This window comes from Pelobates fuscus, chromosome 10 (genome assembly GCF_036172605.1).
Source record: "Pelobates fuscus isolate aPelFus1 chromosome 10, aPelFus1.pri, whole genome shotgun sequence".
Lineage (NCBI taxonomy): Eukaryota > Metazoa > Chordata > Amphibia > Anura > Pelobatidae > Pelobates > Pelobates fuscus.
The window spans coordinates 147,643,112-147,661,049 of record NC_086326.1 but is presented as its reverse complement, the minus strand read 5'-3'; the positions used below and the strand labels follow the sequence as shown (position 1 = coordinate 147,661,049).

The 17,938-nt window shown below is 42.2% G+C and overlaps 1 protein-coding gene across 1 annotated transcript in view; it reads left to right on the top strand.

The window, feature by feature from the left end:
- LOC134575519 (gastrula zinc finger protein XlCGF48.2-like) overlaps window positions 1-10,250 on the top strand; it is a 38,674-nt gene extending 28,424 nt beyond the window's left edge. Inside the window, exon 4 of the mRNA XM_063434819.1 lies at window positions 7,883-10,250. Within this exon, the coding sequence (XP_063290889.1) occupies window positions 7,883-10,143 (2,261 nt within the window). The 3' untranslated portion in view covers window positions 10,144-10,250. The remainder of the gene's footprint in view (window positions 1-7,882) is intronic.
- Window positions 10,251-17,938: the final 7,688 nt, after the last annotated feature.

Genomic DNA, 17,938 nt, shown 5'->3' with positions numbered 1-17,938 from the left:
AAGTGTAGTATCTGTGTGATTCCAAATAACTCCTCTCCGCCGGCCACACAGCCTGGTGCCTTAATCTATACATGGAATGTTAAACATAGAAACATAAAAACATAAGTACCCATATGTAGGGCAACAGAGTAACCCAAGAAAGGAAAGGAGTCCTGTCCCCCCGCCTCCCCCAACCCGGGAGGAACCCTCACGACAGCTAACTAAAAGAAAAACATTGGTTAGGTATTTGCAGTACATTCATCATACATATTTATATGCAGGGGATAATGTGATCAGTATACTTGAATACCCATAGCCGTGGTGATAACACATATGTCGGTATCAACATAATTCCCAGCCACGTCTCTCCAGGTTATTGGAGGGTGGCGTGAGCCTCTAAGGCATGGCTAGTGCACGTCCCTTTTATTCCCCGGCTATATTCTTCCATACAGCTATTTAGGGCATGCATTCCTGTCTACGTCAGTGGAAATGGTAGAGCGTGAACTGGGAACTATACATGAGACGTCGTACATGGTAATTTAGCTGCGTACAACTAGTGTAGCCATACAACCCAAGGAACCACGGCCAGAACCCAGCTAACCTGTTCTAGATGGGACCCAGTCCCCCGCCCCCCCCCCACCCGGGGTGGCTCCCACGGTAATTGAGCAAAGAAAACAATGGTTAAGCATTAAGTAACATATTCAGTAAACATATATGCAGGGGGTAATGGGATGGTTGCAATATTGTACACATAGTTGTAACGATAGCAGTCATACCAGCATCAATAAGTTTCTCAGCTAGCCCTTTCTAAGTTGCTGGGAGGCAGGATGTGTCCCTGAGGTATGGCTCGGGTGTGTCTTTTCTACGTCTCAACTTCAGTATTAGGCGATGTTTGTGGGGTGAAAAGTCCAGGGTTGCAGTTAGGAAGAGCGTATGTGTCCCAAACAAAAAGATGGATTGTAGCGTGTGGGTGTTATTATACCCCAGGGTAAGTGATTTTTCCCCCGTGAAACCAGTTCAATTGTCTCGTTGCGTTGTAGTGGGCAGGTGAACCCGCATGGTGTTGCCCGTGTCGAAGAGTGTGTGCCCCCCGTTATCCCCCCTCCCAAATTCTTTACTGACATTTAATGGTAGGTAAGCGGGTGTTAATGTCCCGGAGCACAAATATAAGAAGCAACCCAATTGGTACCTTTCCGTTGCCAGTTCGGAGAAGTCCCCAGGTTCAGCAGTAGAATGGTGCAAGTGATCTAAGGAGATGTCGTGAAGGTTAAGGAACGTGGAGGGTCCCCCGGCAGGAGTGAGAATCAGGGGGACATATCCAGGGGGTAGTGTGTGTGCCCCCTATTCCGGCGCCTCCGGGTTGTTGCGCCTGCGTTGTGCTGGGCCCTGTGGTGGTTCTCTGTCTCGCCTCCTATGCGCTCTGTGTTGTTGAGGCCTCCCTCCTAGCGGGCCCAGGACCCAGTCAGGAGTGGGGATATGCGGCAAGTTCATTTCCTCCAGGAATCTCGGGATCTCTTCGGGCCAGCGGATTGAGGCCCAGCCATTCCGGTGTCGGGCCAGTAGGGCAAAGGGGTAGCCCCACTTGTATTGGATGTTGCGTTCCTGCAGGACTGCAGTGATGGGCTTCAGTGCTCGCCTGGCCTCTAGAGTGATGGGCGAGAGGTCATTAAAGAGGGAAACTTGCGCGCCCTTGTAGTCCCAGGCACGGCGGGCTCTGGCCGCCTGCATGATGGTATCTTTGTCTCGGAAGGAGCTGAGGCAGCATATAATGTCTCTTGGGGTGCCGTCCGCTAGCTTGGGACGTAGTGCTCTGTGTGCTCGTTCGTATCTGAATGTAAGCGGAGCGTTTTCTCCCAGGATCATATGAAAGAGGTCGTTAAGGGTAACTTCAGGGTTTTCCCCACCGTCAGGTTCAGGGACCCCGCGGACCCTAATGTTACATCTCCTCCCTCTATTGTCTAGGTCCTCCATTGTCCTCCTCATGTGCAGTAATAGCTCCCCTTGACGTGCTAGGGCCATGTCAGTCGCCTGCAGTCTCGTGGCTTGTGTGTCTCGGGATTGCTCTAGGTTTTGTATTTGGCCTGCGTGTGCATTTACCTCTGCCCGGACACCTGCTATTTCAGCCCGTAATGCATCTTGGATGGACGTGGTGTGCACAAGGAGGTCGGCTTTCGTGACCATAGCAGCAGCCATAGATCTGATTTCCTCTCCGATCTGCTCCAGTGTGGTATTGCCTCGAGGTTCCTTGGAGGATGGCTCCGTCGGCGCCATCTTGGATCCGCTCGCCTCCTCGCACATGTCGGCCGAGTTTTGGAGAAATCCATCCATCGGGCCGTGAGTATGCCCGGATTGGGAGCCCCTTGGGGTCTGGGGGGTGTCGGTTCGTCGATGGCGTCCCATGTATGCTGATGGGGTCGGATTAAAGGCTGTGTTTTACGCCGGCGGGTCGGAGCTCACTCACTGTGCTGCCATCTCGTTCCGAGCTCAGGCCACGCCCCCATCAGTCAGGTTATTTAGCCAATTTTGCTTTCTTCTTTTTTGGATCAGTTCTATAATATTTTATTCACCTATATTTAGATGATTTACCTTTTTTAATTAAATAAAATAACACTCTATTTTTCACCTACAAGTTTTTATCTTTTATTGGCATTACACGGATTATACACGGATCCTGTCACGACTTTAACACAATATATTTTTTATCTTTGATTGCTACAGCCACAATTATCACTTTCAGGCTGTCAGCCCAGATTTTTTTCGGTGAGAGACTAAGCACTTTGGCTGTTAGTCAGCAATACTAATTAGCTCTTATTTTATTTTCATTTCCATTTTTATGTTTTGGTTTATTTACTGACATTTTGGATCTATTTTTTTGAATTATCACTAATTTTCTACTTTTGCACTCGATCTTTCTTGTATTGAAAGTATATAAATTCATAAATACCCCAGTTGATCTTGCTATTTCATCCAGCAGATCAAAGGTGGTTTATGATACACACTCTAAAAGACTGGTATATATTATTCATCCAATTTGGGACTTATATATTTATACTTGGACTATTTGCTGCTATGAAACATAATGCTGTGATTTTATACTGAGTATAACTTTGTCTGCCTGAGTACACACATTTGCATTTTAAGAATTTCCTCATTTTTAGAAATTAGAATTTTATTGTGTAACTATAAGGCATTCTCTTCTGTTTATTGTAAAAGCTCCTGGATAAATTGTATCTTTTCTACGTTAATCCTTGGGATTTGGTGAAACCCCACTCACTCCAGTTTTTGAGCTTCCACGTATTACTCTGTCTTGTTCCCTCTTACTTTCTGATAGCCATTACTTTTGTCTTTCAGTTTTGTTTATTTATTATTTCAAAGCTTGTGACTACATCATCCCCACCAAAATAGTAGTCAGTAAACAGACTCAGGTGGAGGGCACTAGCAATGCATTTGTGAATTGTAGCTCCACAGATGTTATTTATTTAATTACATGCACGAGTGGTCTACAATACATTGGTAAAACGTATCAACAACTACGACGTAGGGTACTGCAACATGTTAACTCGATTACAAATCCTAATATAGAGACACCGGTGGCTAGGCATGTAAGGCTTAATCATGATAACAACCCCAAAGTCTTAAAGTTTCAGGTCATACAAAAAATACAACTTAATCATCGCAAAGGCAATATTAACCGCCTATTATTAAAGGCAGAATCACACTGGATTTATTCTTTTCAAACTCTAAGTCCTAAGGGACTAAATGAGGAGTTCAATTTCACCCCATTCATCCACTCGGGATTATAATCTCTATCATCAATCTTAAAAAGTGTAGTCATAGACTTTAATGACACTATCTAGCAATAACTCATTTTATAACCACCTCGTGACCATTGAAAATGAAAAACAAAACTATAAACAGCAGAATAATTCCAGTTTTTGAAGGATAATAAAAAAAAAATATATAAACACAAACAATGAAGATAATGCCAAAAGGGAAAAATAATTGTTCTCTCCATTTACATGTAATAAAACCTCTCCAACTACTGACATATATTGGAAAGACCATTGGGGATCTGCTTGTCCTAATATATATATTTTTTATTTTTTTTTTAAATATACTTTTTATTCGTTTTACATTCAACAATAAACCGTGTGGCTCGCAGGCCTCCATTCGCATGTATTCATATGACTTATGGTTATAGCAAGTTAGGTTTGTGCATATATCCGTTTGGGCTCGCAGGCCCACAAGTATGATGGACACGCAGGTTCCTTATATTTTATTTACAGGAGTGTAAACCCGTGTATCCCGACCTTCGGGCTGGGTCCCTATCTACCTCGTCCCGTCCCGGGATCCCCCTGGCTTTCTTGTCTTGGCGGTCTATTGAAAGTTAGCCCTCCCTAGCTGTTTTCCATCTCTTTCTCTGGGCTCCCGGACCCCGTGGTCGCACCTTCTAGGGTGTCGTTTGGCTAACTGGTCTCTTTGATGGCTGGTTTATGCCGATCGGGTTTCTTTTCCCTTGGTTGCTCTGTTTCTAATGTCTTTGTCGAGTTTCTCCTTTTGAGTTTCCTATGTTTCGTCTGCTGACAGTGTTTTGTGGGTCTCTAGTCTTGTGCATCCCCTTGGGTGCATTTGGCCAGTTTTTACTTTGGGGGTAGTGGGGGCGGGTATTGGGGTGTGGAAGGGAGAGGAGTGGCGGTAGTGGGTGGTCCGTATCTGTCATCTAGTTAGTCTGTCGGAGGCTCTGTTGGAAGTCTTCCTTTGCCGTCTCTAGGATCCAGTGTGTCCATATGTCAGTGTATTTCGTGGAGGTCGCCAAGGCTGTCATATTCAGTTCCTCTATGGACCTGAGCTCCTCCATCTGGTCAAACGAGGGTGGAGTGGTCTTTTGTTTCCAAAATTAAGGGAGGATTTGTTTAGCCACGTTCAGTATTCTAACCGTCATGGATTTCTTATACTTTGATCTCGGGATGGGTGTATAATGTAGGAGCATTTCGGCCGGTGCCGGTTCTAATATCTTGTGTATCTCTGTCCAGTAGGGTTTAATCATGTCGCATTCCCACCAGATGTGTAATGTGGTGCCTACCTCTCTCTCACATCTCCAGCACATCTCTGTGTGGCCTGTGTCGATTTTGTGTAGTCTGTATGGCGTTTTGTACCAATGTGTTAGGAGTTTATAGGCTGTCTCTTGGGTTCTGCTGTGTGTCGAGCAGTGATGTGTGAAGTAGCAGATGGAGTCCCATTCCGCGTCCGTGACTAATATTTTAATTATGATCTAATACTGAGTAAACATAGAAGACTAAGGTCCTTCTCTGCCTTTATTAAACTTGGGGATCATGCTGCCCGATGTTACTTTGATTTGTCACATTGGAACACCTAAAGCTAGTATGACTGCAAACCAATCGCTCTCTTTATGCCATAAGCCTAATTTATTATAATAACTTATAAATAATACTATATAGATGTTTTTCTTCTAACTGGTCTAATAAAGACTTCAATTAGAAGATCGCTTATTTTCAAGCATTGCATTAACAGTAAGGATAGTCCATTGTACATATATACCATCATATAAGAGATATATTAGCCATTAGACATTAGATCTATCGCAGGATAGAAATACTTTAAAAATACTTAAGCTTCCTCTCTACAATATCTCATCAATGGTTTAATTGCTTAGGGATACGCATATTATCACTACACGACTAAAGTACATTATTTGTAATTAGTCACTATGAAAAGCTAGCTGGCTTGACGGTTTGCATCACACCAACTGACAAATACTCCCTGGAAAACAGATGATTGAGCTAAGTAATTGAAGATTCCTTATTTTTTGTTAACATGCTTTTTTGTTTAAAACCAATAAATTATAATTATCATTTGGCTTTAAGCCAACATGTGAAGAACCTTAGACGCCTCTGCCCATATAGCAGGGACGGCGTCCATATGATTGTGACTATTGATGAAATGAATGTCCTCGATACATAGTCACCTCTGCGGTTATTATTATATATACATTCATCCAATTTTTCTGAGGGTAATATCTTGTCAATTGTAATATTACTTTGGAATCCCCAAATTTAATATTGAGACAAGTGGGAATGGTTAGCAATCTCTTCACTATCTTGATGTCAGACACCTCAAAGGGTATAAAGACACAACTTGGGAAAAGCTATTTACACTTCTCACAGAACTGTTTAACAAAAGCTTTGGCCATATCAAGCAAGCGTTACCACACTCAAGGGGTTAAAACGTTTTGGCTCCACCCAATATATTTCATGGATTCGTGAATGGATATCCAATCAGGGACAGAGGTGCCTTATTTAAACCTCTGCTCTATTAGATTCGGTTCATCTGGAAGAGCCTTCATGGCGAAACACGCGTCGGGACATCTGTATGGAGTTGGAGATGAAGGGAAGTCACGCTTTGAAATATTAGATTACACCACCCATACAAGATTTACTTTTATTTTATTCGTACTCTTTTTTTCATTTCTTTATTCATTATTTTCGTTATTCGTTCTATGGTTTCATTATACGTACTGCACTTACTTTACCTAGATGAGGGGAGGTGGTTATTAGCAATTTTTAAGAAGGCACAGAAGAGTAGGTAAGCTAGTTTTTCCATTATTCGCTTTCTCTCCTTTACGATCTTCTGTAGGGATTTTCGTTCTGCTACAATTTACTCTAACTGCTATCTCCCCCCCCCCCCCCCCCACTGATTCACAGTGGATCATTGAACCTTTATTATTTATTATTTTTTTCTGTTTATATTTTATCAGTTATTTATTTATATAATAGGGTTACACTTTAGTATTATTTTTTTATTTATGTGATTTAGGGGCTTTTATTACTCCTATTTAGGCAGAAGTTATATTGACTCTGCTTATTCCTACCATTTATTGTGATTTAGCTATCATACCAATTTTATATATTATACTTATTAAAAGATACGTTTTATCTGGGTTACTCGCCTTTCAAAAGGGTTCACCTACTTAATGGTTCACCCTTTTGTTTCTTCTCTTTATACTTTAGTTTATTGATCCTGGGGGTTATCCCCCCCTACTTCAGAGTAACCTGACATCTTCTCCCTTATAGGTTTCTCTATTTCCTGATTTCGGGGATGTACAGAGCCTCGAGCCCCCAGACTTTAGACAATGGTTTCTCGGGCTCTGCACATCTGATACCCCCGCTATTTGCAGGGATCACAGAGGGGACGCGGGGCTATCCAGTGATGTGTGTCTGATATTTGTGACCCCCTTCCCGGGGAGCAGAGCTCCTAAGTGTCCCCCTTGTATGTACTATGTTTTATTGTGTGTAACTATTGTCCAGTTGGTATCTTCCAGAGCGGGGGGTTGGTTATCTGCTGTAAGCCATCCCCCACCAGCCTGGGACTGAGGAATTTGTTTTGAATGCATGGAAACCCCCTGTGGGGGTCTGTACATAAAATAAGCCTGTTTTCAATAAAGATTGTCAGAGCTGTACCTCCAGAACTGTGTCTCATCCAGTTCCTGGGGGGGGAAATGGGTCTTCTTGTATTTAAAAGGGTTCCTGATCAGCTGAAGGAAGGGAATTAGCGGAGGTAACGGGTCGGGTTACCAGGTGGACCGCTACATTATACTTGTCTTTTTTCCAGTGTAGACTCCCTATGCAGTACCCTTTTCTGTATATCCAGTCTTAGATTATAAAGCCGCAGTTACGTTACACATGTGTAATGTTCTTATTGCATGTTATTGTACCTGCTTTTCATACACAATGCCATTGTGATGCATTATATTGTCTCAGTAAAATAACATTAATAAAACAAAACAGGAAGAGAGATCACTGCTTAAGTAACCATCTATAGCTAGCCTGGTAAGTCCACTGCAATTAAGAAAATGTTCTAATTTGAAGTGTTTTCTTTCCAGTAGATGGTTCCATAAACAGAAATGAAATCAGTGGATTGTACACTTCAGTTTCTTCTCCGGATTGTGTAACCAAAGATCACGAAATCACAAGTGATCGAAAAATAAACTGCGTTACAGTCGGTACACCAAGCAGTAAATCTTTGAGTCATGAAACTACAGAAACCGAGAAAGTAAATCTCATAGACATTAATACGCCCATAGAACATATACAGACTGAAGATCCATCTCCTCATATTAAGGAGGAACCAGACTCGTGTGACGAAGGAAATCTCCAGGACACAGATATTTATACACCCAAAGAAGATGCACAGATCGAATATTCATCTACTCATATTAAGGAGGAATCTGACTCGTGCGAGGAAGGAAATCTCCCAGACACAGACATTTATACACCCTCAGAAGATGCACAGATAGAATATCCATCTACTTATATCAAGGAGGAATCGGTCTCATTGGAAGAAACAAATGTTGCTGAAGCTGCCATTTATCCAATCAACAGAGATATACAAATGGATTATACATCAAAGTGTGAATCAGCATCAAATATTCAAGCAAAACATATTCTCATAAGCAATAATATTTATACAGGCACAGACAATACAGAGGCAGAACATCTCCCTAACCTTATTAAGGAAGAATCTGTGTCATGTGAAGCCAGCACTCTCACCAGCACCGAGGTTTATACACCCACAGGAGATAAACAGATGGACTATACATCAAATAATGAATCCCCATCACACAAACAAGGAAATCTCAGAGACTTTGACATTTATACACCCAGCGAGTATACACAGAAGGAGTATCTATCTAGTCATGTTAAGGAAGAATCAGCTTCATATCAAGATGTAAATCTCACCATCCTAGACCTTCTTACCCCCACTCATCATACTGAAACACAAAACAAAGGAAATAGTAACTGCTTTGATGGTGCTAATGTTTCGTCTACCAATCCAGAGCTTGTTAAACAGAAGAGTGTCAACAAAGGAAATACATTGACCAGTACAGATTACATTGGAAATGAGTGTTTTAAGCAGAAACCACATCTTCTCACACGTAAGAGAACTCATAAAGAGAATATAATTTTTTGTTCTGAATGTGGGAAATGTTTTGCTAAAATGTCACGTCTTCGGATACATATGAGGATTCACACAGGAGAGAAACCATTTTCATGTTCTGAATGCGAGAAATGTTTTGCTTGCAAGTCAACTCTTAAGACACATCAAAGGATTCACACAGGAGAGAAACCATTTTCTTGTTCTGAATGTGGGAATTGTTTCAATGATACATCAACTCTTAAGACTCATCAAAAGAGTCACACAGGAGACAAACCATTTTCTTGTTCTGAATGTGAGAAATGTTTTGCTCTTATGTCAACTCTTAAGAAACATCAGACGATTCACACAGGAGAGAAACCATTTTCTTGTTCTGAATGTGGGAAATGTTTTGCTCGCAAGTCAACTCTTAAGACACATCAGAGGATTCACACAGGAGAGAAACCATTTTCTTGTTCTGATTGTGGGAAATGTTTCACTGATTTTTCAACTCTTAAGAGTCATCAAAAGAGTCACACAGGAGACAAACCATTTTCTTGTTCTGAATGCCAGAAATGTTTTGCTCACAAGTCAGTTCTTAAGAAACATCAGAGGATTCACACAGAAGATAAACCATTTTCCTGTTTTGAATGTGGAAAACGCTTTCCTCAAATGTCATATCTTAAGAAGCACATGAAGATTCATTCAGCTGAGAAACCATTTTCTTGTTCTGAATGTGGGAAATGTTTCACTGATATTTCAACTCTTAAGAGTCATCAAAAGTGTCACACAGGAGACAAACCATTTTCTTGTTCTGAATGCCTGAAGTGTTTTGCTCACAAGTCAACTCTTAAGAAACATCAGAGGATTCACACAGGAGAGAAACCATTTTCTTGTTCTGAATGTGGGAAATGTTTTGCTCGCAAGTCAACTCTTAAGACACATCAGAGGATTCACACAGGAGAGAAACCATTTTCTTGTTCTGAATGTGGAAAATGTTTCACTGATATTTCAACTCTTAAGACTCATCAAAAGAGTCACACAGGAGACAAACCATTTTCTTGTTCTGAATGCCAGAAATGTTTTGCTCACAAGTCAATTCTTAAGAAACATCAGAGGATTCACACAGGAGAGAAACCATTTTCCTGTTTTGAATGTGGGAAGTGTTTCAGACGGAGTTCAGGTCTTCACTCACATAAGGTGATTCATACAAGAATTCATCCTCTTGTTTAGAACATAGAAAAATCTTATTGTAAACTTAATACTTCTATGTCTGAGGATTCATACAGATTGTAGTAAACGTATGAAATTAATAATAAAAATAATTACTTAAAAACCTAGTGTAAAGCCAGAGTCCACACTCCTTGCTTTTGGCAATTCAATAATATTTATTAAGAGAGTCTTATCAAACAAATAAACAATACATATACATTTGTAATAGGCTAGTATATGTTGCTATCAAAACTAGTCATTGATTGAGTGGAATGTAAACTATATTAACATAATGAAATGGGCATAGACACGTGATACAGTTACCACTCCATTGATCATCAGCTGAGAGTAAGAGGGTGTGTATAATGGGGAGGGGGAATAGAGAGAGAGGGTGAGGAGAGGAAATTCAAAGCGAGAGAGAATGTGTTATTCCCAGGGCTTTTAACAGGTTAGCCCTTCCTTCTGCTGGACACACCTCCCTCAGTCAATCCCTTAGAATCTAACAGAACCAGATTGCATCCTGGAGGACAAAGGATTGCTCTGGAAGGGAATGGGGGAGGAGTTTATCAACAACCTAACTCGATTTGCCTGGTGAAAGGCCATGTGCTTCACTGAGGACTCCATTATTGCCTAAGGGTAGAATGGGGGCTTGAATCCCTGTATTAGAACACAATAAAACTTCATTGGCAAACGGTGTGGCTGTTAATCAGTTCCCCCCTCTTATTACACAGATTACCAGTTTCACATTAATGAATAGAGAGAGAATTCAAGGTGAATGTCAAATCTAAAGGGAGACTGTAAGCATTCTAACAATTTCATCTGACTTGAGTTGGTTATAGTGCCTGCAGTCTCTTGGCATTGTCACTTCACTCAGTGAATATAAATATTTTTTGAGCAGTTTAACACTAACTAATACAAATAAACATATGATACCGCACTCATAATTACTAAAGTATATTTCATAAGAATGTATTATACTGAGCAAATGCTTGAAAAAAAAAGCCTAATTTGTGTTCAATATATTGATACCGGAGAAACTGACGGAAGCCAAGCACAGAGAGATGGACACAGGTTTCTTCAGGAAGGAAGAGATTCTTTATTGGATCACCGATCGGGACTCAGAGGGACTAGCGTCACCAAAATACAGCAAAGTCTGAGTACTGAATACATAGAGTACATTCCTTATATAGCACTGTAGCTCCTCCCACAATTAACTACACCCACACATACCCTTAACCTATTTAATAAATAGAGTCTAAACTCATCCATCCGGTCTAACCACGTGGCTCATCTGATACAAAGGAGAGGGACGCGTAATTCCAGTTCTTACATTCCTGCACCTGGTCAGTACAGTGATAACAGTATCTTAGCTACGTGTAATTAACTAACTGATACTACAAACACATATACATACATATGCCTTGTGGCAATCTTAGCCTGCTAAACTTGTATTTTACTGGAATTACATCACATTCCCCCCTTTGATGCCTCTGATATTTCACAATTACTTGAGGCATCACTTAACCTTGGTTTGCATATACCTCAGGTTACCATGAACCAGACCAGACTTATCTTATGATGTGAATCTTTTAACACTCATCTTCCTGCATTGGTTCTCCTTGATCTAGAGCCTTATACTTATATATCGCCATTATCTGTGCAGCAGCCTTCCTCTCTGCTATACTTCCTATCAGGCTTTGCACAGACCTAACTACTAAGGGTATAAGACACGGTAGGAGTAGACACAACAGTAAAATCAGTAGGACTCCACCTACCACTGCCTTAAGCCCTCCAAACCACTCATACCAGCTACCAAACCAACTACTTGGATTGTACCCTTTCCATACCTGAGTAGGCACATGCACTAGTTTAACCATATGGCTAGTAAGCTCAGCTATTGCTTGCCCTTCGTCATCTATTTGAAGACAGCAATTGCTCAGGTTAAACTTCCCACATACACCTCCCTCTACTGCCAAAAGGTAATCCAAGGCTAATCTATTTTGGTACACTGCTGTCCTCATCCTGGTATTATGCTTCGCTAGAAGATTGAGTGCTTGTGAGGTCTCATTAGTAATAATCTCAACCACCGCCTGTAATCTTATAATACGGTTGAGCATATAAATTGGGGTTCTATAACCAAAGGTACCATCTTCTGCCCACGTGGCTGGCCCATAATAATCTATGATACGCTGGGGAGGCCATTCATTATCTTCCCAGGTGCCTATCTCTAAGGGTCCCCTTTTCTTCCTATGATTCACATCATACACTTTAACACCTAAAGTCTCACCTGTTTCAATCGGTAACAAGAAGAAGGATGGTTTGAGCATACCCAACACACATGCCCCTTCCCAGTCCTGTGGCAACTCCGAATAGGCTTTCTTACCACAGATCCAGTACAAATTTGCTGGGGCTCTCCAGGTAGATGTGATGGATAAATCAAACCACACATCCTTTAAACTGGCATATCTAGCAAACGGGTTAGATGGTTCTGAGACATTTGAAGCCGACCACCAAGTTGTATTTTTAGTATCATCATCATAAGCTTTTTGCCCTAGACAAGTTAATTCTCCTACAGAAGTATTATACATTATTCCTTTCCTTGCTATGCAAACATAACCTATGATGGAGGTCTTTAATCTCCACTCAGATTTACCTCTAACACTCAAATGATAATCGGCTTGTGTAGATATTAGTTGGTCAACTGCCTCAGAACCGGACATTACCTCCTTTGCTTCCCAAGGCCATTGGTCTCCCATGTTAGTACCTCCACACACATAGCAGTTGGTAACATTAAGACTACCGGCAATACTTTCAGCTAGGTCAATGAACAGGTTTTTAGCGTTATGGGGGATCTTATTATCTATACTCATCTCTTCATAAAAGGAATGGTATACTTGATGAGTCTGGGAGGATACCGTATCAGTCTCTATTCCTATAAACAATAATGTCCCAGGATCTAAACCCGTCCCGTATATCTGAAACCCAAATAAATTTCCATACTTATCTAGGAACTTGTCGGGGTTATTAATAAGTATATGGACTGGGTTGCATTCCATAGACTTACAATAAGGGCTAGTCGGCAACTTAGTCACTATCATGTCTTTATCTACTGTCTGTCCCCAAGTCGCCCACCCCACACAAGACCAATATGGACAAAAGTTATAGTCTTTATTTGGGCATCTAGGACTCACATATTTATTTTTACTACTGGGACAAATATATTTATCATTAGACCCATACGTCCTCTCCCATCTAAGATCCCCACATACATTCCACGGTTTTCTACCACTTGATATCGCCTTACATGCATCAAATAGCAGAACACCCGAAGAATGTACGGATTCTAACACCGTCTTATTAATTAGGGTCCCCTGAGGATCTCCATTCCTGAGAGTCAACCAAATTGTACGAGGTTGATACTCTGGACTGAAGCACTTAGGTTCTCCTACTCCTAAATGGCACACACTATAGTCTATATTTAGGTATCTACATCTTGATACCTCTCCTTTACATTCGTATTGTGAATGCCAAATTAGGGTTTGGGAAATATGGTTACCTGTTCTCGTAGTCTTAATGCATACCTCACAGCTAGGAGTGTCGGTACCTCTACCTTCCTGAATATAAAAACACATATAAATAAACACAATCAAAAGCACATCTTTCGCCGTCATCCTCAGTCTTCGTCCGTGCGATGGAACCTCAGCTTCCAGGATGTGAGGGCTGCAGGGAATGGAGTTCTGCTCGTCTTCACAGGTGTCCCTTCGAGACTTTCCTGGCTTATACACTATGTGTTGGTAAGCGGACAGGCTTTATTATGGCCTTCTCACTCACACCTGTAACAATAAAATTTGTAATCCACAATAATTCCTCGTTACTCCGACTGAGTAGTGCGTTTCAACCGGATCTTGCAGGGATTCTCTGGATCTGCTGTAATTTGCCAAGAATCGACTGCTGCTGGTTTAACCCTGGAGTGATGTATCCACGGAGTTACTTCGGCTACTTTTATCGCTGTAGGGGTAGACAAAAGAACAACATAAGGACCTCTCCACTTGGGCCCTAACGGTACATTATTCCACTCTTTAATCCACACTTGGTCTCCTGGATGATAACTATGAACAGGGGGATAAATATTCACAGGTAATCTATCTTGTACCCATTTCTGTACCTCCTCCATAGTCTTACCCAACTCTACAACCTGCTGCCGGGTAATTCCTTCTCCCAACTGACTCAAGTCCCCCCTTAAGTTACCAAGTACGGGAGGTGGTCGCCCATACATGATTTCAAAAGGAGAGAGGCCCATCCTTCTGGTAGGGGTACTGCGGATTCGCAATAAAGCTATGGGTAAGAGAACGTTCCACTTAAGTTGGGTTTCCTGACACATTTTAGCCAACTGGTTCTTTATAGTTCTATTCATTCTCTCTACCTTACCAGAACTCTGGGGTCTATATGCAGTATGAAGCCTCCACTTTATACCAAGCATATGAGTCAGTTGTTGTAGGCACTGATGAACAAAAGCTGGACCATTGTCCGATCCTATAGAACAGGGTAGTCCATATCGGGGTATTATTTCTCGTAGCAGGAATCTTACAACTTCTCCTGCTTTCTCTGTACGAGTAGGACATGCTTCTACCCAGCCTGAATAGGTGCACACAATTACCAACAGGTAACGATGTCCACCCGATTTAGGCATTACTGTAAAGTCTATTTGTAGATCGGACATGGGGAGTCCCCCCATAAACTGGACTCCTGGTGGCTTTACTGGTCCTTGTCTTGCATTATTCTTAGCACACGTTACACATCTGCGTACAATGGCCTGAGTCAAGTTGGACAATCTTGGTATGTAGAAATGTTTCCTGAGAGATTCTTCAGTACTGTCTCTCCCAGAATGTGTCCCGTTGTGATAATTTTGGACAATTTCTACCGCTAGTGATGCTGGTATGACTATTCTTCCATCTTCTAGCTGATACCACTTGTTCTCCAAATACTTTCCCGGTTCAGTCTTTAACCACTCCTCTTCTTGAGCTGTATAAACTGGAGTCCATTGGGACAGTGGAGTTGGTATAAGAGCAGCTATATGCCCCACATACTCCTGTCTTCCTGATTCAGCAGCACGCTTAGCTGCACTATCTGCCATCCGATTTCCCTTGGTTACATCACCATCTCCTCTCAGATGCGCTCGACAATGTATGATACCGACTTCTTTCGGCTCCCACACTGCTTCCAATAGTTGTAGGATTTCAGCTGCGTACTTGATTTCTTTGCCTTCTGAATTCAGTAGTCCTCTTTCTTTATACAAAGCTCCGTGGGCATGAGTGGTTAAAAACGCATACTTAGAGTCCGTATAGATATTTACTCTTAAACCTTCAGCCAATTGTAACGCTCGTGTTAGTGCTATTAATTCTGCCTTTTGTGCTGATGTTCCTTTCGCCAGTGGCCGAGCTTCTATCACCTTGTCTATTGTTGTCACTGCATATCCTGCATAGCGGATCCCTTCTTTCACATAACTACTGCCGTCGGTGTAATATTGAACATCGGGGTTCTGGATGGGAAAATCACGAAGATCTGGTCTACTTGAAAATACTTCATCCATTACTTCCAAACAATCATGTTGACTTTCAGTAGGTTGCGGCAAAAGGGTAGCTGGATTTAAGGTGTTTACAGTCTCTAAATGCACTCTTGGGTTTTCACACAACATTGCTTGATACTTGGTCATACGGCTGTTACTAAACCAATGATTTCCTTTGTAATCCAACAACGTCTGTACTGCATGTGGGACTCGTACATAAAGTTCTTGACCCAGAGTGAGTTTATCGGCTTCAGCTACTAGCAGGGCGGCTGCAGCTACGGCTCTTAGACAAGGTGGAAGTCCGCTGGCCACTGCATCCAGTTGCTTAGACATGTAGGCAACAGGTCTTTGCCATGATCCCAAGTACTGTGTCAATACTCCCACAGCCATTCTTCTTTGCTCGTGTACATATAAGTAGAATGGTCGTGTGTGATCAGGTAGACCTAATGCTGGGGCACTCATCAAAGCCTTCTTCACATCTTCAAATGCCGTTTGCTGTTCTTGGGTCCATAAGAAGGGGTCGTGCTCTGTACCTTTGATGGCTGCGTACAGAGGTTTTGCCAGTATCGCATAGCTGGGAATCCATATCCTACAGAAGCCTGCTGCCCCCAAGAATTCTCGCACTTGTCTTCTATTCTTGGGTATTGGTATTTGGCAGACAGCTTCTTTTCTCTCTGGCCCCATAATCCTTTGACCTTCAGAGATATGGAATCCCAGATACTTGACAGTTGGCAAACACAACTGAGCCTTCTTCCTGGACACCTTGTATCCTGCCTTCCAGAGAATATGTAGTAGATCGTGCGTTGCTTGCTGACATTTTTCTTTTGTAACTGCTGCTATCAACAAGTCATCTACATATTGTAACAATACACATTCTCCTGGGATAGACTCGAAATCCAGTAGATCTTGACTTAGAGCTGAACCAAATAGGGTAGGTGAATTTTTAAACCCTTGGGGCAGTCTTGTCCAAGTCATTTGGCGTTTTGAGCCCGTTACAGCGTTCTCCCATTGGAAAGCGAAAATACATTGGCTTTCTGCGGCAATTCGGAGGCAAAAGAAGGCATCTTTGAGATCTAAGACTGTGAAGTAAGTAGCCCCGCCCGGAATTAAAGCAAGCAGGTTATATGGATTGGGTACAACTGGATGTATGCTAACAACCGCATCATTGACTGCTCTTAAGTCCTGTACAGGTCGATACTCATCTGTACCGGGCTTTTGAACAGGCAGCAATGGGGTGTTCCAGGGGGAAGTACAGAATTTTAGGATACCATACCGTATGAACTTATCCAGATAGGATTGGATGTTCTTCTTAGCCTTCTGCGGAATGTGATATTGTCTTAGGCTCACTGGATAAACCCCATGTTTCAGTTCAATTTTTATTGGTGGAATATTGCGGGCCAGTCCTGGTGGGTTGTTCTCTGCCCAAACTCCTGGTATGTTAAACAATGTCTCATCACTCCTAGGGTTTTGGCTAGTCAACACTGTATAAAGTCGCCACTCTTCTTCCTTTGGTACGGATAAAGTCATAATACCTGAAGGTCCATTAAACTTTAAGGATGTTGTTCCATTTGGTAGGAACGTAATCTGCGCTTGTAATTTTGATAGCATATCACGTCCCAGCAATTGGACTGGACATTCAGGCATATAAAGGAATTGGTGTTTTACTACGTGGCCTCCCAATGTACAGAGTCGACTTTTAAGAACCGGTTTTTCAGCACTTCTTCCAGTTGCTCCTATCACAGTAATAGTCCTTCCAGATGGAGGAGCAACTATATTAGTCACCACTGAATGTTCAGCACCAGTGTCGATCATGAACGCACTCCTTTTCCCCCCTATTGATACATCGACCATAGGCTCCGCTCGACCAAGGGGGATGGAGCCCGGTCGGTATCAATAGTCCTCCATGACAGTGTCAGCCAATCCTACAAAGTCCCTACCTTCTCTATCGCGGGACCTTTGCGCTGCTGGAATATACCTGTCTTCCCTAACACTTCCTCTGTTCCCATTACTCCCTCTATAACCATTACTCCCTCCGGGGCCTCCTCTACCTCTCGCTCTACCTCTAAAGTTTCCGTAGCCTGCCCTGGGTTGGTCTCTCTCGTACTGCTCTCTTTGCGGACATTCGTTCCTCCAATGCCCTTCTTCCTTGCAATACGCGCATTGATCCCTACTCAAAGGCTCCCTACTCCATCTATTATTGCCTCTATCTGGGCCCCGTTTATCTACGCCTGCGATCGCTACCGCTAGCAT